At 36.0% G+C, this 24155-nt stretch overlaps 1 protein-coding gene across 7 annotated transcripts in view; it reads left to right on the plus strand.

Annotated features, from left to right (window-relative positions):
• The window catches only part of LOC139478214 (serine/threonine-protein kinase MARK1-like), a 259220-nt gene that overhangs the window by 231571 nt on the left and 3494 nt on the right, over positions 1–24155 (plus strand). For 3 of the 7 annotated variants that reach the window (XM_071260595.1, XM_071260598.1, XM_071260599.1), the window contains 6 exons: positions 1755–1778; positions 4475–6000; positions 6765–6883; positions 8764–8870; positions 17824–18115; positions 22108–22268. In XM_071260595.1, the coding sequence (XP_071116696.1) occupies positions 1755–1778; positions 4475–6000; positions 6765–6883; positions 8764–8870; positions 17824–18115; positions 22108–22268 (2229 nt within the window). The remainder of the gene's footprint in view (positions 1–1754; positions 1779–4474; positions 6001–6764; positions 6884–8763; positions 8871–17823; positions 18116–22107; positions 22269–24155) is intronic. The other 4 variants (XM_071260596.1, XM_071260600.1, XM_071260601.1 and 1 more) reach the window with 4 other exon arrangements.

Raw genomic sequence — 24155 nt, forward strand, 5'->3', positions numbered from 1 at the left:
AAATTTGCAACTGAATGATTTTATATATTACTAATCAAGATCCAATAATGTCAGTACTCATACTGTTCATCTAAAATATTTCACCCTCGATTGTCAAGTGTGTATCACCATACTATTATGGTAAATACATTTCACCAATTTGTCACCACAGCATTCTGGAAAATAAAAGTGACAAAACCCTTTCAAAAGAAACCTCTGCTAAAAGCAGAGTTCACTAAATAATGTCACTACCTCAGAATTCAGCTCGCTTCTGTTTGTTTGTTCTTTAACGCCACACTCAGCAATATGCCAGCTATATGATGGCGGTCTGTAAATAACCAAGTCTGGACCAGACAGTCCAGAGATTGACATAATAAGCATCAGTCCACGCAATTGGGATACAATGATATGCACCAACCAGTTCACCGAGCCTGACCACCCGATCCCATTAGTTGCCTCTTACACCAAGTGTAGTCGCATAGGTTGACGAAGACCTATTTGGACCCGGATCTTCGCGGGTGCTGCATGCTTGTGAGAGTAATTTGATTGGACAGTTATTTCTAACATTGTCCTTCTAACATTGTCCTAAGTGGATGAGTACATGTATCAACATGAAGCTATGGTAGCCAAAGGGTCCAGGATATTTATCAAAATAGGATGGAGATAGAATACACTGGATGAGGATGACAATGTACAGATGGGAGTCAAGTGTGGGTCAAGTGTTAGCATGTAGTTCTGTAGTTCAGTTACTGAAATGCTGACTTTATCCCATGTAAAACTGACCCTGAGAATATTAATAAACATCCTTTCCTGAAGACAATGAACAAATAGTAGAAACTGTAAATGCTTGTATGAATTCTTGAACATTTGGTTGCAAGATTAGAGGATGTAAACGCTATATTAAGGATGAACAAACCCTGCAAGAAAAGCTGTACACATACTGTGTTTGTTAGTATTAAGATATATTTTAAAGAGATTCAGCATGAAAGGAATGGTAGAGTCTTTAGAAAATTTATATTTGAGTTATATAATAAAAAACATAAAATCATTTGTTGAACTAGATATCAAGCATTTACAAGCATTTATTGTGTAATAGAAACATACAGTTAAACTTGATTGGACTAAAGAAGGTGAAATGTGGTTCAATTCAGTGTGAGCAGGATTAGAAACATGTGGAGATTATATAACAAGAGTGTAATAAGACTGGATGAGACAAGATAAGATTCTATGCTTTCGATTGGAAATAAAGATTGATAAGGATGGATTGAAAGGATATTTGTGGGATGTTATGGGTCAGTGTTTGGGTTTCTGGATGAACAAATAAGAAAGATAGATGAAAAGGTTGGTAGAAAGATTAAATGGAAAAGTTTGTACGGGTGAATATGCAAAAATGGATGGAAAAATATGGATGTGGATAAGGAAAGGTAGAATAGTGGAGGAGGTAGAAAATGGCTTTGTATGACACCATCTTCATCAGCCAATCACTCACATTCAGGTCCCACACTCCCAGAATATCCCAATCAAATGTTGAGTAGTATAGATGAGAAAGACGTAATGAGATTGGAAATGGTAAAGTATGAAGAGAGTGGAAGGAAAATATGATAGCATCTCCTTCGACTTTCTTGTATTGTGATGAAGACTGAAGTTATGACAAGAGATACCAGTTGCTGCGAGGAAGTTACAGGTTTCCCCAGGGAAAGTGAATGTTTAGTTAAGATATTATTACAATGTGTTTACAAAGAGCATAAAACACATTGTTGGTTCTGTTTCAACAGGGTTCCTTGAAGCGTAAAAAACCGGTAGGAGAACTTTGAATATATGATCCCGTGCTTTCACGGATAACAAATGATGCTCATGGTCCATCTATTACTTATATACTTACCTACTAATATCTGCCTATGTATGTCTACATACATCCACATGTGCTTCTTGTATTGCTGAAATATTACACATTTTTCATTTCTTTTCCTGTATAAGATCCCTCAAATGTTGTTTTGATGTTTTAATAATTTGGAGAAAAGAAGAGTTGTATTTTTTCAGCAATACATATGCCACAAGGCCTTTTATTTATTTGTGTTATTTATTATTTGTCTATGATAATAGTTTTACAAGAAACAGATTTTGATGCTCGATCAGAAATCTTTTTATTAAAAGACAAAATGTGGTTAGTTTTACAGATTCATAATTTTATGATGGTAAATCTTATGAATGAATGACAATGCATGAATTTATATAATATATGTCGAGGATATTTTTTTCCATATATCACATACATTGATATACATGTATAAGTATTTATATAATATGTACAAAGTAATAGCAGTATTAGGAAAAAGATGGTATGAGCATTATTTGCCCATGTGAAACACGCTGATGAGCTTGCTGTATATATATATATATATACCTACTTATGTACATATATCATTCTCAGTATTGCATTGTGGTTGGTACAAATTGTTCGCAATTAAAAGAAGGGGGCTGACAGTTAGTTTGAGGAAATAATATGTCTAGCCTATCAAACCCTATGAAATGAGGGTGAGAAGTTAGTTTTTTTTGTGCAAAGTACTATAAAGTTTGTATACAAGAATATAGAAAATAAGTATTTAATACACACACAGAATGAAAAAAGAAACAAGAAAAAATATATTTGTTTTCTTATTTGAAGTGTTTATACTCACCGTGTATTTTAAGTAAAATTTCACAGCTTATTATGGTTTGCATTTTATATCATTTTTCAAAATTGTCACCATCATAATTTCCTTATGGCTTTGATGTTTATTTTGTCAAAGCAGAATTATTAGCAATTTGATTAAGATATTTACTTAAAAATTTCTTTCAAAATGAAGCCACCAGTTTGTACTAGTAATGTGTTCAATGTATTGTTGTTTTCAGTTTCACAGTATTGTCAATGAATCCTCCTGAAATTGTGTCATGGACAAATTTATGTCGCACATCAAAATTCTATGTGTTCTGGCTATATTCAGAAGAAGTTTTAAATTTGAACTCAAACACAATTTCACCAGATAATGTATTATTGTTTGATGTTGTAAATGTACCAAAAATGCAATTTTTCAACCCAATTAACAACTAATCATGTCAAATTATTGGACTATATTTAGCTCACCAAATGAGTCGTTGCAATTACCTCTCCATCCTCTGTCTTGTCACCATCAACAGCTACTCTGTGGCAGCTGGAATGAATGTAACTTCAGATAGATGTTTGTTATCATGAAAAGTTTAATCATAAATTCTTTGGCTGATATTTGTCAATTCATGTCAAAACGTACTCAATTTCGTTTTGCTATGTATTTAGAATGCTGATCTTGAATACACTTGAATACGATATGCTACTATAGTTTCAAACACAAGTAATGTTGACGATTGTGAGATTCAGATTTTGTCAATTTGTAGGTTGTTGTGTGAAAACTAAATTGTCAATTTAAAAATTACTTTTGAATTATTTATCTATCATTATTGACTGTAATCCAATGTTTTGGTTTTGAAATTACCTTGATCATATTGATATTTTACCTAGTAAAATGAAACATATACATCTGTAAGCTGCTATTTAAGATAATGGCATGTGTACAAAATATGTTTGCATGGATCATCCCTTTGAAACACAAGGAAAGATAAGTAGATATAATCATTTCATTTAGTAATTCTTGTGTTGTTCAAATGTAGCTGTGTTAGTTACTTAGCATATTAAATGTCTGATTTTTGCACATTATTTATCTTACACAGTATAAAACATTTTGAAAATGATATTTTCTTGCCATATGTGATAAGGAGCCCATACATATGTTGTAACGTATGAACAACACTTAGGAGAACCTTCAGTGAAAGCAACAACCTTCAGTGGAAAAATGTCTTTATGATAACTAGGCTGGACTCAACCTGGTAAAGCACATATCACAATTTGATAAGATATTGATATACATCATTTCTGACTACATGTATTTATCTTGAAAACAGTGTGAAATATTCAGCACAAGTTGACTTTGCGGATTCTGCAGAGAATTTCGTAGAACTTATCAAAATTATAAGGACCATCAAACTTTGTTTTAGTTATTTGAACAGAGTTGTGATTTTTGTGTCTTTTAGACATTATCAGCAGAGAGAAAAATCACTGATTTAGAATTATCCATGGAACAAATGAGTGTATTGAGCCATGATTGATATAAATGCTGAAATGGGGTTAAGATGATAGACAGACACATGCCCAGTGTGCTATATTGCTCACACTAAGATGATTGCCACTGGACAAGGTTAAAACCTCGACCAGAAATACAGAAATGTGTTTAAATCCTAGATATACTGCACAATGTGTACTGAAAATATGACCTTTACATGTCCTTGAAAAATACTGTTCAACAAGGTAAGTTATTGTACAGCACTAAATAGAAACATGTGATTGTTAAGATGTTGTATGTGTGTAAATGTGTTGTCAGCTCTCAGCATTTCAGATTGCTTTAAAACCTAATTTTCATTTCAGGAATCAGAAAAGCATGGTGAAACATTGACAGTTCCAGGGGCCCAACCCAAAGTGGAAATCAATGAGGGAGCCAAAGTTGAATCGGATAATACTGGTAGTGGGAATTTATTGTCTCCAAATTCTGCATATAAGACTCAAACAACCACCACAACAACAAACTCAGTGCCTCCTGGTAGGACACATAGCTTACACAGAGGGGGCTCGTTGCGTTTGTCCAAAAAGCGGGCCCGATCTTGTGGACCTGCAGGGAAAGGAAAAGGACCTTTGCAAAAATCAAATTCTCTGGATGTTCCAGATACAACAGTGGAAGTTACTCCAGTTCTGCTGGAAACTCCTAAACCATCAGCCATTCCACGGCCAGCCAAGCTCGTCCTCCGTGACTGCTATACAGCTGCCACCCCTGTGAAAATTAAGGGGGCAGCAGCAACTGCAGGAACCAACGGACCTGTGACAAGTGTAGAAGTGCATTTCTCGGACAGTTCCAACCCTTGCTCATCTATAGACTTGTTAAAGAGTTCTGAGAATTCCAGTACCCAGGTTCTCAGCAGATTGGAAGTTCCAGGAGCGGAGTTGAACCTGTGTAAGAACCTTCGGTTGCCTCCGATAGAGGCAGCCATCTCTGAGCCCAGTGCTTCAGCATGTGCTCTTAATGATATAGTAAGGCCAAAAGATAGAACTGGATCCAACTCAAATCAGCTACACGTCTTTCAAGATAAGGGACCTCCAAAACCATTGACCGTTGACAATGCTTATGAACGCCCACGCACTGAGGGTGCCAATGCTATGCAATTAGGGGAGTGTGACACGATGTCGACGAACGATGACAGCAAGTTTGATTTTGGGGGTTGTCCTTCGAGTCTGGAGAGTGGGGTGGGTGAGAGAGACTTGGAGCAGGAGCTCACGGACATGAAGCTTCTTGAGATGGAGGAATGTGATGATCGGGTTGATAGTACAGTAGAGTTGATCTCAGGAAAAAGCAATCCTTTTACAGACAATGCAGCATTGGCTGCTCTTTGTTCTCGGCCCATCTCCAGCGGCAGTTCACGACACGACAGCCCCTGCTCATCCCGACACATGGACAGTAATAGTTGTATTAATCGCAATCCTGACGAAATTGAAGTGCTTGATACTTGTGAATCTGCCCCCTGTGCTAATCGGCTTTCCAAGAGACCAGGAGGTTCGGCACGCAGCTCAATTCGCTCTCAAAAGCTCAAGACACCCACTACTCCTTCTTGGATGGTGTTTAAGACGCCCATTGCTCGTATCGAAAGCTTTCATAGTGACGATTTTGAATACTATACCTCAGAGCAGACTCCAGACAAAGGTGAAAAGGTCTCTCTCTCCTCTGTGTCCCCATCTTCTGTGAATACACCTACCGTGCCATGTTTTGCTTATAAACTTAATTTAGGCAAAAAGAAACCTCCAAAATTAAAAAATTCGAAGTCCAAGATTGAAATGATATCCACCAAAGGAATACGGAATACAGCCGATGGAGGGAAGGGGATACCCCTGCAAAATTCTAAAATGTGAGTATCAAAACAAATATTCTTTTAAAACTCTTAAATACTAAATTTAGCAAAAGCACTGTTTTTTATGCCTCTGACTGCCATCTTTCATATTTACAACAGAAAGCTTGTGCATACAATACATAATACCAACAAGTTATAACACTAATAACATATTGATATAACTTCTTGGAAGGACAATAAAGAAATCTGGAATCTGGCATCGGCAAAGGAGGGTGTGGCATGCTCCAATCAATACCATCTTCTACTGAAAGACCAACAGCATTTTGTCTGTTATATGGAATACAGGCTATCAAATCATGTAGATTAAAGCATAAATATTCTACATCTTTGGATTGAAAAAAGAGCAGTGACATGTAATGCACATGCATACAGTGATCTCACGTTGGGATTCCTTGTTAGAATTGGTTCCAAGCTACCTAAACTGGTCATGAGAGGCGACCAAATGGATTGGATGATCAGAACCATGTTTTCTTGAACATATTTAAGTCTTTTTGATATTTCGTCACAAAAACTTGCAGACAAATCAACTCAGTGGTAGATTCAATATTTGTTTTAAGAATAGTACAAAAAATCAAGTAGCATTCAGACTCAGCTATCAATCGGGATGGTTTTTATTGGGGATGCATTAATATTAAGTACATCTTTCACATCTGATGTTGAAAACCATTGTGCAAATCTAAGGATGGAAGTTGCCTTTGGGAATTCAGATTTTGTTATTTGCATGGAAACAAGGTTCTGACATTGTGTTTGTGTGACAACAGGTTAGAGCCAGTAATCACAGATCCATTACTCAGTTCCGGGAGTGACACAGAACACCATGATGATACAAATGACAAGCTCCTGGGCTCTGGCAAATCCAAGATCCACCCCATGGATATGGGTGAGTATCTCACTGTATCTGGCCCTGTCTGGAGACACCTTTTCTAAACAATTTGATATAAAATTTAAACCTTTCACTTGATTTTTAAGCATTTTCTAAGTAGATGCCAAACACTTCTAGTTCTAAAGAATATGGTATTGTGATTTCCAAATTGAAACAGAGGTTACCCCAGAAATCGGTAAACAGAAATAAATTGTTAAATCAGTAAATGACCAAAAAAAATATACGAATAATCAGTAAATTATATTTAAACACACAATTTTAGTTTTACAGTTAAGAAGGCAATACACTGGGTTTAATAAGTGGCAGCAGCAGTATACACAACAGACACAAGAGTTGATTTGATCTAAACATATTTTATTCACAATAAGTGAATGGGATTGCAATCTCATTAAAATCAGATCTAAGTTCTTGCTGCCGCTAAACAATTATCTGAAGACATCCCATTACAGGTCACGTCAGAATGACCTTTCACGAACTTTGACCGACCACTGAAATGACTAACAAGAAGTTGACATCAGCCAATTAGAAAGCAGCTTTCTTGAGCTCTACAGCACTCCTTTCAACCTGGCGACTTCCATTTCAGACTACACTTGAAAAATATGTTGACACAGTTCTCGATTAAATTTTTGAAAACTGAACGAAACGAACATTCCAGCATGTCTAATATATGATTGCGATTGTATGGCAGTGCTTCCCACCTACTCTGCAACGCCTCCTCTGTTCAAATGTTTATCCCACGGAAGTGAGAGATAGACGATAATTTTGATGGAATCAGTCGTATTGGACGTAACTGTCGCTTGGAATACCCCGTGTTAACGTTTTCGAGGTTGCATGATGAGAAAACGTATTCCGACTGTCACTTTCATGATCTGGTAAGCAACGCTTTTGTTGGTCGGATGAAAGGTCCTACTGACGTGACCCGTATTGGGATGTCCTCAGATCTTTGTTTAGCGATAGCGAGAACTAAGATCTGATTTTTATGAGATTGATGGGGTTGGGTACAAGTTCTCCAACTTAGGACATCTTCTCCCAAAGAGCTGATAATGTTAGTGCACTCACAAATCATCAGAATATTGTCCCTGTTGAATGCCTTGAAAGAGTCCTGTGTTCGTTAATGAATCCAGAATAGTGCTGGAAGCTAGCAGGAATTGGTGTTTCCAAATAGGTATCAAAACTGCACTTGGCAAGTAAATTAGGAATACATCAGGTTGAATAAGTTAACCAGCTGTTTGTTCTTGGACTTCTGGTGTTATCTGGGCCCCGTTCCACAAAGCGATCATAGGGCTAAGGTGATCATAACTTCCATACTTTAACCTAGACTTACGACAATCGTAGTGCTAAGATTGCTTTGTGGAACGGGGCCCAGGTATAGAAGGATCACGTATATGAGTGAAAAAGGTCAAGAAACTGCAAGTGAAAATATAACTATCAGCATGTGAGTAACCCTAACAGAATATTTTCCATGTGTTTGTTACTGTCTTTGTTTCCACCTCGAAAAGAAAATATGCTTGTGTCAAGGACATGCTCATGTGCAAATATTAGACAAATGCGCTCTGGAAAATCAGTGTTTTGACACATTCTTGACTTTCTTTCACATTTAGCATTGTAATGAGTCCAAAACATGAATGAAAATATAAGAGAACTTTCATAACAGTTTCTAAAAGTTTGCTATTTTCTTTATCATACAGATCCCTCAGGCCACAAATTGCCCTTAAATATCATACCTTGTACTTTGTTACTTTTATTATATAGATATATTAGATCTGAGATAACTATAAATAGCATGAAAATGACAGTGCTGCTCAATTCAATTACTTAATTTATTTTGACAAGAAATCTTTTTTGATAGACATTATTCTCAAAATACTATTTTTCAGAAGACCAAGAGTCGGAAGTATCCGGAAAGGGTTCCAAATCATCCCGAGGCATAGCGAACCAAAAAGGTCATGCTAACGCAATCACAAAACAGCCAAACCAAATACAGGTATGTGCCAGACATGAGAATGAGCACGTCTGTGATTGGTTGACATCCATGTTGCTTGATGGTCCTCTGGTCACGTGGTGATGGTGTAGTGATGAAATGTTCGTACTCATTTGATGTGTTACACACTGACAACTTCATACATTAAGAAGCATGCACAAAAATGTGAGTTATCTCAATATACAATTTGAAATTCTAAAAGATGCAGAGTTTTTAAAAAATAAAGATTGTAATTAACTTTTGTGATTTTTACTATGGTTAGTAATAACAGAACAAATACATTGCAAACAAAGCATTGAGAAATATATTTTATGGCTCAAATGAACCAAAGGTTCTTGTCAGCTTAATATCATATTATTGCATGCTGTCGACTATCTACCAAGACTTTGAAATTTATTAATATCTTTTAATATTGCTAAAATAATTCTCAGACGATTTGAAACTTTGCTCCCCAAACAGCCATTTTGAAATATATAATTCAACCATTTATTTATGTATCGTTGTTCATTTGTGGGGATTTCTGAATTCTAATTTTGGCACAATTGTTGTCTTTGAACTTGACATATGACATCCTTTCTGAAATCACTAATTTAATTAAACTCAGCACTAAAGTCAGTATTTGTTCTCAAAAGCCCAATATTATTGCTGGCAGAGTCGCCATTGCAGCTATACTGAAAATGTCATTTCAGCTGATACTTAATCTATTCTGCAGAAACATAAGGTAGTTTGTTCTTTTTATATTTTAATTACTTTCTCTATTCCTGACAAACCAAAAAAATGTAGCCAAACCAAATTTCTTTACATCTCCACTTTTAAAACCGAGTTTATGAATCTGACAGTTTGTTGATATGAATTCAATATAAATGTCATTCAAATTTCAAATACACAATCATATCTGATTTTGATAATGACTTCCATGGAAAATATGTTTTTTTGTCCAAGAACTCTGCTATGTATTCATGCATCATTATTCAATTTAATATACCACTAGAGGGGTACAGGTGGTCCAGTTGTCTAAGGCGTCTAAACTCGCTGTGTAGTTGCATTCCTTAAGCATGTCAAAAACCAATGATCATGGGTTCAAATCCCAGATTCACTCTGGTTATGATTCTAGGTTTGTCAGCACCATACCCATGCTTGTGGGTTTCACCAAAGTAGCAAATGTCTAAGACCTGGATCACTTCAAGCTTTCCTCCCACTTTGTGCAGTGAAATACTGTTCCAAGCAGCATTAAACCAAACTCCCTCACAAATATATCCATACAGTACATTACGGTTATAACGAGCTCAAAGGGACCACTACGTTTAGTTTGTTATAGCCATGGTTGGTTATAAGCATATACACAGCATAGCTACAGCAAATAGTTGGGACAAAAAAAGTATATCTGTCAGTTCATTATAAGCATGTTCATTATAACTGTAGCTTACTGTACAAGAAAAATATGTCTGTTGAGTGAAACATAAAGGGTTTATTAAATATATATTTAAATTTCAATATATAAATTTTTATATATAATGTTGATTTTATAAAAACTCAGGTGAGCTACAGAACCTAAAGTTTCACATTCTCTGTCCTCGAGTTTGGAGTTATGATGCAATATCCAATTTATGATGGCATATGACCTGTAACTTGATTGCATGATGAAATCAATTTCCCTAAATATACACAACTAACTGATAAAAATGTTCATTAAGTAATAAAGGTTTGTCAATATATTACATACATCCATGAAGTATGGTATAATTTATGAAGTGAAGAGAAACTCTGTCAATTCAACATTACAACAGAATATTTTCCAGATTTGTTTCATGAGAACATGTTGCATCCATGATAGCACTACAAACATCAAATGAGCATGTACATTTCATCTGGTTTATTTTTCAAGACAGGTTGACATTTGCTTGATTAGTCCCTCAAATGTAGTGAAGTTCTAGTAATATTGTAGTATTTCTGTAGTGGTCTGCATGTTCAGAGTTATCCTTGTTATCTCCTCTTGCTTAAAAGTGAAACTCAAAGTATCAACATTGATAAGACTTCAGAATAAACTTTACCTATCTCAGTGGTGCTGGATTTAACAGAGCATTTTTTTGTACAATAATGAATATAATTTATTCATTTATCTGTTCAATCTAATTTTTGAATTTCAGATTTTTGAATATAGAAACAGCAAAAATGAAACTTTAAATGATGAATCGAAATCAAAGTGTCATGCAACTAAACTTTGTCTTTTAAAGATATTTATTGCAGGCGTGTACCATGAAATATGAAACTAACCTTTCATTTTCTAAAATTTAATCAACTAATTAATTGCTAGTTTTTGCAGATGTGAGGCTGTTGTATGAGAACAGACGATAATGACAATATTGCATGGCATTTCATTTGTAGATGCTGAGTTGGAATGAAACATGTATAAACCTCATGCCTACTCATTTGATATAAAGCTAATTTGTCTACACCATCAAAACCCCTTGCAAAATGGTTTCTAAACTTGATAAGATTGGTCGAGCAGGTTGTGTTTGGATGTGTTTAGGATGTCAGCTGGTTTGGGACACTAGGTAGCTGATGTTATCAAATGACAGACAACATCTGTATCCACTGGCAGTGTTGGTCATGTGATTGAAAATTGTTGCTTCTGTTTTTGACACCACAAAAGTAATTGAATTCATGACCTGCAAACTCTAGATCTTCTTACTGGCCGATCTCCTTGATTATTGGTGTTATTGGTATTTCTATTTAAAAAGGTGAATTTCCTGAAGAGGTTTCTATATAAAATGTAAAAACATGATCTCCCTTCTTTAATAAGCTCCACATGCCAGCAAAGTGTGGAAATTAGCTTAATTGAACTTGCCACAATTTCTTAGACACCACAATGAATATACCACAAAGGTTACCATTTCAATTATTTCTATGTATAATGTACAAAACACCAAAGATTATTTTAATATTTGATATAATCAGATACACAGAAAATGAGCTATACAATACTTTATTACCTCATGCCTGAAATGTTGAACCCATTATGATAGATTCCTTTTTACAATCTATAATTCAATTTAATAAATACAGTTATTGCCCAACACTGCTGCCTTTTCGTATTCCTGAGCCCTGTATATCAATGTATTGTCAGCATTATTAAGAGTACCTACCAGAGGTCAAATTTTATAAAGAAAATATAAACAAATAAGTTTCCTAAAATTAGATAAGCTGTCAGTTTCTATAATATACAGTTATAGATTAAAACAAGCCATCAGTTTCTATAACATACAGTTATGGGTTAAAACAAGCCATCAGTTTCTATAATGTACAGTTATAGGTTAAAGCAAGCCATTAGTTTCTATATTGTACAGTTATAGGTTAAAACAAATTAAGCCATCAGTTTCTATAATATACAGTTACAGGTTAAAACAAGCCATCAGTTTCTATAATATACAGGTATAGGTTAAAACAAGCCATCAGTTTCTATAATATACAGTTATGGGTTAAAACAAGCCATCAGTTTCTATAATGTACAGTTATAGGTTAAAACAAGCCATCAGTTTCTATAATATACAGTTATGGGTTAAAACAAGCCATCAGTTTCTATAATGTACAGTTATAGGTTAAAGCAAGCCATTAGATTCTTTAATGTACAGTTATAGGTTAAAACAAGCCATCAGTTTCTATAATATACAGTTATAGGTTAAAACAAGTCATCAGTTTCTATAATATACAGTTATAGGTTAAAACAAGCCATCAGTTTCTATGATATACAGTTATAGGTTAAAACAAGCCATCAGTTTCTATAATATACAGTTATGGGTTGAAACAAGCCATTAGTTTCTATATTGTACAGTTATAGGTTAACGCAAGCCATTAGTTTCTATAATATACAGTTATGGGTTAAAACAAGCCATCAGTTTCTATAATATACAGTTATAGGTTAAAGCAAGCCATTAGTTTCTATAATGTACAGTTATAGATTAAAACAAGCCATCAATTTCTATAATATACAGGTATAGGTTAAAACAAGCCATCAGTTTCTATAATATACAGTTATAGGTTAAAACAAGCCATCAGTTTCTATAATATACAGTTATAGGTTAAAACAAGCCATCAGTTTCTATAATATACAGTTACAGGTTAAAACAAGCCATCAGTTTCTTTAATATACAGGTATAAGTTAAAACAACTCACTCAGCACATATGCATGACACTCCCTGTGTGTTGAAGGGCACATTATACATTGTGTGGAATTTCTTGCATGTCTGCTGTAGTGGAATAAGGAACAGACAAATAATGTAACATTAACACAAACATATTGTAACTTTGTCCAAATTATTAATATTTTACACTGCAGAAAGGACATCAGTTTGTTCCAAGACAATGTCCAAATGATGTCGTACTAACACTTGTTGCCTCTGTCATCTGTATGCTAAATGACATTATCAATATAATTAGCACCAACCACTTAACCTTAAGAGACCGGGAAAGTCATTTTTGTATTCCTTACCCATAAAGACTGACAATTTTACCCTGTAAGGGTTACATTCTATGAAAAAGACTTTCTTCTAGGTTGTCAGATTTCACATACCGTATTCGACGTAATAAGCGCCCCACTCTAATAAGCGCCCACGGGGCTATTTGCTAATATATTGGCTAGTGAACAATCCTAATTAGCACCCCTTCCGATTGATCAATGTTCACAAGACTTATTTATTCGCGTACAATACGCACTCGTGTGTTATATGCACCCTTAATTATGGGCAATTAAATTCTAGAAAAATATATCTGTCGTACATAAACATTTCAGGCTGTCAGCATAAACCACAAAATTTATCTTTCAACTGTTTTTTTCATGAAAATAATATTCTAATAAGAGCCCCCTATTTTTAATTTCGAGAGCTCCCTGGGCGCTTATTACATCGAATACGGTAACCTTTTAAGATTAAATACATGACACTTTTTTAAATATTACAACTTATTTTTCTTTGAAACGATATTTCAGGTGTACTTCTTGGCCATGAAGTGGTTCTATAACATCATTGCAAAGCAATGAAATGTTGTTACAAAGAATAAGAAGTTGTTATCCATTAACAAAGTGTCATTTATTGATGTTCTTCCAACTTCTAAATGCCTATCAAAGGACTACACCTAATAAAAATAATAGTGGAATACAAAACCTGAAATGCAGTATTGTTTTATTCTGCCATATTTAACCATACACGTTTACAATACTTATTTGCATATGGTAGGTTAAACTACAAGGCAACAGGTCATAGGTAAAATAATTATACAAGCATAAGTAATGCTGCACACATAATAACATAAGATAACTTTTAAAGAACCTTCCAAAATATGTGATGTTTTTTTCTTATTTTCTTTTTATCTACCAGCCAAAATGTGTCACAAAAATATCTGTAAACCAAGAAATATATATGAATAATTTGGTATTAGATTGCTTGCCCTTATAGGTAATAGACTGGAATGAATATCTGGAAGCAGAATATGACTTCCTCACTCACTCACTCAGTGACTTCTATGTTTGTTATATCAATGTGTCTACTTTCTGGCAGACTGTGTCAATATGTCATCACATCTAACGGCCATGCTTAACCTATGACTTTCTTTGTGTGGTGAAATTCAACTCTTGAGACAGATATTGCAATTGTTTCAAAATTTCAATATAAATGGTTTTATTTTTAAATAAAAGTGATATCTTAAGCCATGGGTGCTGCAAATAGAACCGGAAAAAAATCTATAAATTGAGCTTTAAACTTATTTCAGCTCATTTCAGGTCCTGAATGCTCCAAAGGTCATCTTATCCAAAAAATTATTTACCTTTTTACTGTATGTCAGGTCAGGCTTTGGATGTTGGCAATATAATATTTTATAATATGACATATCTTTAGGTCACAGATGTGAAAAATAACAATAGGCTGGAATGTCACTTCTAAAGCCATTATTGCATTCATGGTGTTAAACCGATTATGTTTCTAGGTTTGTCAGCACCATACCCGTGCTCGTGGGTTTCACTGAAGTGGTAAACGTCTAAGACCTGCATCACTACGGGCTTTCCTCCCACATTAAGCTGACACACCGTGATATAACTGGAATACTGTTAAAAGCGGCGTTAAACCAGACTCACTCACTCACTCACTCACTCACTCATGGTGTTAAACATATATGTCTTAATGGCTGTGCTTTTTGAAGCATTTCTACAGGATATATCTGTGTTATTTATGTACAGGTTTGGTGTGCCTGTTGACCAATATTGCAATAGATAAACCCAAATAACAAATACATTGTAACTTCTTCTTGTGTTCATAAATACCGGTAGCTGTAAATAAGTTCAGTGAAATATTGAAAGTGTTTAATTATAATTATCTATTGATGTTTTGTTACTAATGTTGTTAAGCAATCATTTATATCATGAGTACATTCCATCTATGTTCTTAAAAATGCAATAACAGTTTGGATGGACAGATAATTTAGCATTTCTCTGCACATTTTGTACTTTTTAGTATTGACACAAATATCTACTGGTTGAACTTTCCATCTTAACCCAAAACTTATAAATATTTTAAGTGAGAAGTGCACATATTTCAACTCTTCAGGTGGATAAGTAATATTCGCACATTTCTATTGCTTCAATCAAATAGATATCAGATAAAATGTAAAAAACTCTATTGAGATGACTGGATTTCATAAAACATTCATACCAATAAATTCACTTTTTCTTAAACATCCTGATTGTCTAACTGTTACCAATAACATTTATCATGGAATCTAAGTAAAATAATAAAAATGTTTTATTTAAACTTTCTTCCTCTCTGAATCTAACAATCACTATAAACAACAGTTGATCATATTTGAAACAGTTTCTTATGTTGGATTTCTTAAATATTCAAATTATCTTATTGTTACAAATATCATTTATCTTGATTTCAAAGTAAATGTAAAACATCAAGGCCAGTGAATAACTAGCCTCAATTATCCACAGAAACTGATACCATTGGTTGTTAAAGGCAAAATAGAAGTCAAAATTATGTGAATGGATCACTTAAAATCAGTGATGACACCAGGTGTTCACAAGAAGAATGAAATGTTTGATTTAAATTTTTTACCTCTCTGACGAACTTGATAATTGCTATAAAACAACAGTTGATCATATTCGGAACAGTGTAATATGTTATACCATGTTGGTTTATAAGTCAGGCAAATTGAGCTTTATCTCCTTTGCATTAAAAAACCTACTATTTCTTGCAGCAGTAGTACTTTTACATCCATTTGCTAACATCTTCGTAGTTTTCTTACAGTCTCAACTATTCCTGTTCGAAAGCAAGAATCTTTCTCTTACAGACTATTATCTCTGTCCTCTACTTTTTGACACTGGGATTGGAGTTTGACTAATGAGTGTTGATTTTTGGGGTGAAAATGGATGATTTGTATTGTCGATGTACATGTTTTCATCTGAACTTTGCACATGCAATGTAATTCATGATCTAATTATTTCACATCATGTTATGCGTTTCACCATTCCTAAGCCAAATGGATTTTAAACTGATAAGGGTGAGATGACAACTAGTTATTAATATAATATACATTTTCTTTAAATGACCATCCTTTTAATACATTTTACAACAAATACGGTTGATATCAACTTAATGAAATATGAACTATTATTTGCTTATTTATTACCCTGTCCAAAGAGCTTGGTAAAATGTTAATTTATTTATTTGCACTGCAGTTTTGTCACTGAGTTTAAAAATATATTTGTGTAATTCTTAATAACCCTGAAGCGCTGCGCAGTAATATAAGTTTTGTATAGTACTAGTTTTGTTTTAGATATTGATATACGATGTTGTTAAGTCAATAGTGAAGCATGTACAACCTAATAGACGTGTTTAGATATCCACGTTTTTCTTTTATTTGCATCGCAACAGCCAAAGGCGTAGTTGTACAGCATATTTTATCAGGTAACTAATTATTGACAAAATTCTTGTTTGTATGATTGTTGTATACCCAGAATGCATCAGTGTAGATATTCCCAAATGATGTTGAAGGCCATATTTCTCCTCATCATCATTGAAATGAACATCAGGGTATGATCACAATGTCAAGATTCCACATCATTACATGTCAAGATTCCACATCATTACATGTCAAGATTCCACATCATTACATGTCAAGATATCAATGTCATCACATGTCAAGATATCATGTCATTACATGTCAATCTGATTCATTGCTTTCATGGTCATGTCATTGCATTTCAATCGTCACATGTTTTACAATCCTTCATGGAAGAGCTTAAATGTCTTTAGAGAGTGTAGCATCTATAATAAATGGAACTCAATACTTTGATGACACCAATTTTAGTTATTCCTTTAAATCATTCAGGATAATCTTGTGCATGAAAGTGATATGTTTGCCAAAAGGATTGCAGTTTTCATTATCATTTGTGACTGATGATGAAGTTTGGAATTTTGGCAATTTGATTTTGCATTTAACGTTTTTATATATCTTTTGTAAACCAATCACATTTTGTATATTTTGATTTGAAAAACTTGATTGAACACTCTCTTTGGATTACAAGTTCACACCAGCTGTCTCTAAGTTTCAGTCAGAAAGCAGATATTAGTGTGGTTTGTGCATTAAAAATGTGAATGCAGAATTTGTTTCTGTTAAATTCATTTTTTTCTTGCACATGTTTGAGTCTATCCCCCTCTAAGTCTGTCAGGTGATGAAAGGTCTTATAGTTCCGTGGGTATATGAATTCATTTCATATTGAAGTAACATTTTCTAAAAATGCCATCCTTATGGTTGTCTTTCTGCCTCTATAACTGAATATAATTCTTCCCTGAACCTCTTCCATATTCCTGGCATGTGGGTATATTGCAAATCAAAATGCACAGTCTAATAAGGCATGTGTTGCATGCACCTTATTAGGCGAAAATCTTTTCCCTTTTCATTTCAGAATTCTCTAGGTAGGAATTCAAAAAACTTGCCAAGCAACGACACCAAGAAAAAGATTGGTGTAAAAAATTCTCCGTGGAAAAAAAGCTTTGCCCAATTCCTGAAGAGGAAAAGACAGACCATCCGACTACCCAGTAATAATAACAACAATGACTGCTCCCCAGCCAATCAGCAACAATCAGCAAGAAACGGACATGCCCCCAACAGTCCTGTTGGGAAAACAGACCCCTCAGGGACAGAGGACAGGCGAACTTTGACCTCGTCCTCTGCCCCTGTGGGGAATAACATTGCAGGTATGTGTATGAGGTCGACAGTTCAGACTCATATAAGTTTCTGAAATCAACAGGCCTTTTCACCACTTTAACTAAGGAGGTTCAAGTGAGCTTATTTTGGGTGCATTGTCTGTCCATTGTAAACTTGTACAAATTCAACATCTCCTTTGAAACCAAAAGGTCCATAATACTGGTTCCAAACGTTTGCAAGGTTTAGCCCAAAGGTGATGTACACTCTTAAAAACTGTTCACAGAATTCTGATCCTGTTTAAAAAATTGCCACCATAGCAGCCATATTGAAAATATCATTTTTGTACATTTCTCAGTCATTTCTGCATTCATCATTATGAACTTTGATCTTTGAGGAAGTACATGGTATCAAGAATAGAATATTGCCTTTTTGCACATATTTGGGTTTTGAATCCTTGTACAAACTAATCACAGTGATTTAGTCTAACTGTATGTTTTTAACATATCTTTTGAAACCTTTGGGCTTTAGAAACTGGAGTACATGATCCCAGAAAAAATAACCAATAAATTTGGCAGCACTTTTAAAAATGTAATGTGCCATTATTCTGCAATCTCTATATGTATATCATTATGAAATATTCTTGCTGTGTTGTATCCAAACATCTGTAACATATTTTTCCATACTTGTTTACACTTCATAAACTGCAAATAGTCCAGAAATGTTCTACATCCTAATCTTGTGCAGTCATATTTCAAGGCAATATTGATAGACTCCAGGAAGCTATTTGAGTCACTAACTAGACATAGGATGCATAAAATATTGCTTTTAAATGTGAAGTGTAAGATTATATATATATATTTTATTGTCTTCATATATGAAATATATGGTGTGATATATCATTCAAATCATTCCCCATCTGCTATCATCCTTGATATGCCTGTATGGCTTGCTCAGCTTGACGCTTCCGCTTTCCCTTGAGCAATATTTGTTATTATGGCCTAAGTGTAACCTTCCACCAAGCTGAAAACACATGCTCTAAATGTAGCTTTTGTTACACGTAACGGTGTTTGCTGGGAATGTAACTTTGTGCTGAAATATAAATGTATGCTGGGAGTGTACAATTTTTTGCTGAAGTTGAATGTATGCTAAAGTGTCACTTTATGTATGCATAAAGTTCAGCGTTTGTGAAAATATTTTTTTGCTGAAGTTGAGTTTTGTGTTCAATTTGTAACATTTGGTGCAGTATACGCTTTTTTTAAAATGTATGCTCAAATACACCATGCTGTTACCTCACACCCAGTGAAAAGTGTTCATTCCGTTCTTGCACAAATACTGCTAGAAACACTGGAAATATGTTAAACAATTGTATTGCACAACATGCCTGTGTATTGGAGGCCCCTTGACAATCAGCATGCCTTGTCTATAAAGAACACACTGAAGAAATGCACTTTCATCTGATCATGTGAGAAGTAAGATGATGAATGCTGTTTTGAAACGTCAAATAACAACTGAACATGATTCTCTGCAGTCTTACAGAATAAAAACGTATTAATGATAGTTATTGAATAATAACCTTTTGTTATTGCATATAGTTAGGTTTTATGAAACCAAAACTCATAATCATTTAACTTCTATTCATCACTATGGCTATGCAGATAAAAAGGTCTTAGATACTCAAAGGTAATAGCACATGATGTGCTGGGTTTGTAAAATATTCAGAAATGCAATCCTTGCACTTGTATGTTGATGACATGACTGGTTATGTGGACCATATTTCCCAGCCCCCTGACAGACAAAACCCCTATCTCTCAGCCATCTGGCAAACAAAACCCCTATTTCATGGCCACCCGTTCAGCCAACTGACTTTCAAAACCCTATCTCTCAGCCACTGACAGACAAAACCCTATCTCTCAGCCACTGACAGACAAAACCCTATCTACAGCCACTGACAGACAAAACCCTATCTCCCAGCCACCTGACAGACAAAACCCTATCTCTCAGCCACTGACAGACAAAACCCTATCTCTCAGCCACTGACAGACAAAACCCTATCTCTCAGCCACTGACAGACAAAACCCTATCTACAGCCACTGTCTTTCAAAACCCTATCTCCCAGCCACTGACAGACAAAACCCTATCTCCCAGCAACCTGACAGACAAAACCCTATCTCTCAGCCACTGACAGACAAAACCCTATCTCTCAGCCACTGACAGACAAAACCCTATCTACAGCCACTGACAGACAAAACCCTATCTCCCAGCCACCTGACAGACAAAACCCTATCTCTCAGCCACTGACAGACAAAACCCTATCTCTCAGCCACTGACAGACAAAACCCTATCTACAACCACTGACAGACAAAACCCTATCTCCCAGCCACCTGACAGACAAAACCCTATCTCTCAGTCACTGACAGACAAAACCCTATCTCTCAGCCACTGACAGACAAAACCCTATCTCTCAGCCACTGACAGACAAAACCCTATCTACAGCCACTGACAGACAAAACCCTATCTCCCAGCCACTGACAGACAAAAACCTATCTCCCAGCTACTGACAGACAAAAACCTATCTCCCAGCTACTGACAGACAAAACCCTATCGCTCTGCCACTGACAGACAAAACCCTATCTCCCAGCCACTGTCTTTCAAAACCCTATCTACAGCCACTGACAGACAAAACCCTATCTCCCAGCCACTGACAGACAAAACCCTATCTACAGCCACTGTCTTTCAAAACCCTATCTCCCAGCCACTGACAGACAAAACCCTATCTCCCAGCAACCTGAAAAACAACAATGCTACATCACAGGCAACTGACAGACAGAACTATTTTCTTTCGCCCTGTCACCTGTTAATATAAATTATGTCACCAGAAATATTATGTCTTAACCATCTGACTGACAGACTTCTTATGCCTCAGCCACCTCACATACAAATCCCGATCTCCCAGCCTCCAGGCAGACAATCCCTACACCCAGCAATAATAATAGGCCTATTCCCTATTCCCCAACCTGAGAGAGAACAATCCATAAGTGTTTACTTGCAAGATGATAAGACATCTTTTCCATTGTTAAATCCACATGATCTGTCAGCATGACCAAAGCATCATCACCCATAGCTGGTGACGAGACAGAGGATTGCATCAATTATAGGCCTATTCGAAGCCTTCATATAGCAATATCAATACTAATCTCATCACTGGTATTGATACTGATCATGATTTCAGTACAGCTTCAGGACATGTCAGAGCTCTACCAGAATCAAGACTGAATCTGAAAGATCTAGATTTGAAATGAAGTGTAAAACGATAGTAATGCAAACAATATCATATTTGTAAGAATGTGGGTCTTCATAATGTGTTTCCAAAACTTTATCAAGCTCTGAAAATGGCAGCATCATAAGGTATAAAACATGTTGCATATGGACCTAACAGAGATATCAAAGACCTGGACTAAATTTTCCTGACAACTATGTTGTTGATGTCACAAAATAAATCCTGTAATTCATAATGCCTAGTGTCTGAAAATAAATATGTTTGGATTGAAACAAGCAACAACATTTGACTTGAAAAGGAGCTCCAGTGAGATGGGAGTTTCAGAACCTGTGGAAAATCTGGACTGGCTTCATGTAGGGCTTTATTACAGTAAGGGTTTCATGGAAAGGAAAATAATATGGTTCTGGGTCTGCGAGACTAAAGGCCATCTGGATGCAGTAAGCTTGCTCTGCCTTCTGAGGAGACCTGGCATGTTTTGCACCTATGATGTGAAACGATCTCAACCTAAAAACCTCCAGGCAAATATAATTTCATCAACCTTCCAAGAAAACTTCAGACTCTTAGAACCTCAAATACCTTGTCTCCCAACAGTATTGTGGAACCTGCCAAAATCCACAAATAAAGTCTAAGTCTCCAAACATAATGACACCACCCCTACCCACATCCAGGCTCGCTGCTACCTCCCTGCTTCCAACCTGCTGTTCTTCTGCTTGTGTCCTGGCTGCCAGCACCATATTGTATCTTCACCTTCATCTAATTTTTCAGAATCTATTGAATTACAGTCGTCCCCTATCCCGCGCTCCCCGAGCCCCACTCCTCGGGTGTTCGACTTCACGTTGGTCACGGACTCCCCCAAAGGAAAATCGTGTCTACTCAGCTGGAGAGCATGTAGAGAATGTGGAGTCAGCGACCAGTCCTCAGAAGGGGTGAGCACTCTTGTCATGGTGAAGCAAGCCCTTGTATACGAGGGGCATGTGATGTCCGAGGGGCATGTGATGTCCAATGGTCTTGGGTGATACAACTTGCTGTGCAGAGCTGCGTCCCTTATCTGCAAGACTGATTGTTTCCAAGACTTATCCTGATTTTGATCCTTGGGCTGTCAACCAGAGCTAGGCTATTTTGAGGTCTTGACATTGTTAGCTTACCATGTTGCTATGAATTATCAGCACATCCAAGTACTCTGGGCCACAGGTGGCCACATCATCTGAGGTGCTGTAAGTCACTATGCAGTGTTGCATCCCTTAGCTGGGGCAAGATCTGCTGTTTGTGAGTCAAATTAAGAATGGACCTTGAGGATGATCCTTAGTTTCCCAGCACAATAAAAATTCTTTGTTTTCAGTTTACAAATCAATCTACCAGAATCAAAAGCTGACAACAAAATATAGAATATACATATTTTTACCATGACAGTGGAGAATGCTTGATTCTGATTGGTCAAAATCAGGTATTAACTTCCATTTGAACCTCAAAATTTACATGAAACATCAATATGTTCTTAGCCTACGCATATGCGTATACCAGTGGCTAACAATAAACCATTCGAATTGCATACATGTATGTAATTGTTTGCTAAAGTGCTCTGTTCCACATTAAACTAAGAGGTGTCTAATGTACTGTTAGACTACCTCAATTTCAAAACACAGTAGGACACCATAAATGCCCATTTGTATCTGTAAACTAATCAAAATATAATCAATTTTGTTGTTACTTTAAAGATGATAAAATCTTGCACTGTAACCAGATTTAACATTCATTCTTATTACCTGACCCCGGTCGGGTAGCCTAGTGGTTAAAGCGTTCGCTCGTCACGCCGAAGACCCGGGTTCGATTCCCGACATGGGTACAATGTGTGAAGCCCATTTCTGGTGTCCCCCCGCCGTGATATTGCTGGAATATTGCTAAAGACCCGGGTTCGATTCCCGACATGGGTACAATGTGTGAAGCCCATTTCTGGTGTCCCCTGCCGTGATATTGCTGGAATATTGCTAAAAGCGGCGTAAAACCAAACTCACTCACTCATTCACTCTTGTTTGTAAACAAACGCTCTTTTTCTGAAATCAGGGTAAACTGGCACAATGCAAGACTTTTGGGCACTTAACATATTGTTTTTGATAATTATTTAGGTCTTATCCTTCAAGTGCCTGTATTGCTAGTCGTCGATAGGGCTTTGATGACAGCACGTGGATCCATGGAAACAATGGATAAATATGATAAACGGAAAAAGATTTCATGTTCTAGGATAATTTCTCTGCGAAAGTTTTATGAAACCATTTTATGACATATGTTTATCTAAATGTGTAGACTTTTAATAAGTGAAATGGATGAAAAACATACGCAGTTTTTTTAATCGACTGTGTAAGATGTGATGATCTCACTTGCCTATGGCAGAGGTTCTGGTTTGACCGCGAGGAACTCTGGATAGGAGAATTGCACCATCCCATGTTATGCCCAAATATGTACCAAATATACAGAATCTTATTGCTAAATTATCAAATAATTGAGTGAGTGAGTGAGGTGGGTTTAACGCCGCTTTTAACAGTATTCCAGTTATATCGCGGCGTGTCAGCTTAATGTGGGAGGAATGCCCGAAGTGATGCAGGTCTCAGACGTTTGCCACTTCGGTGAAACCTATGAGCACGGGTATGGTGCTATCAAACCTAGAAACATAATCAGGGCGAACCGGGATTCGAACCCACAATCATAGGTTTCTGTCGTGTCCAAGGGAGGCAACTCTGCACAGCTAATCGCAGCACCTTAGACAACTGGGCCACCCGTGCCCCCTATTATCAAATAAAAAAGGTATGGTGTTTCAT

Source organism: Haliotis cracherodii, unplaced genomic scaffold (assembly GCF_022045235.1).
Source record: "Haliotis cracherodii isolate W230 unplaced genomic scaffold, xgHalCrac1.p SCAF_4, whole genome shotgun sequence".
Taxonomy (NCBI): Eukaryota; Metazoa; Mollusca; class Gastropoda; order Lepetellida; family Haliotidae; genus Haliotis; species Haliotis cracherodii.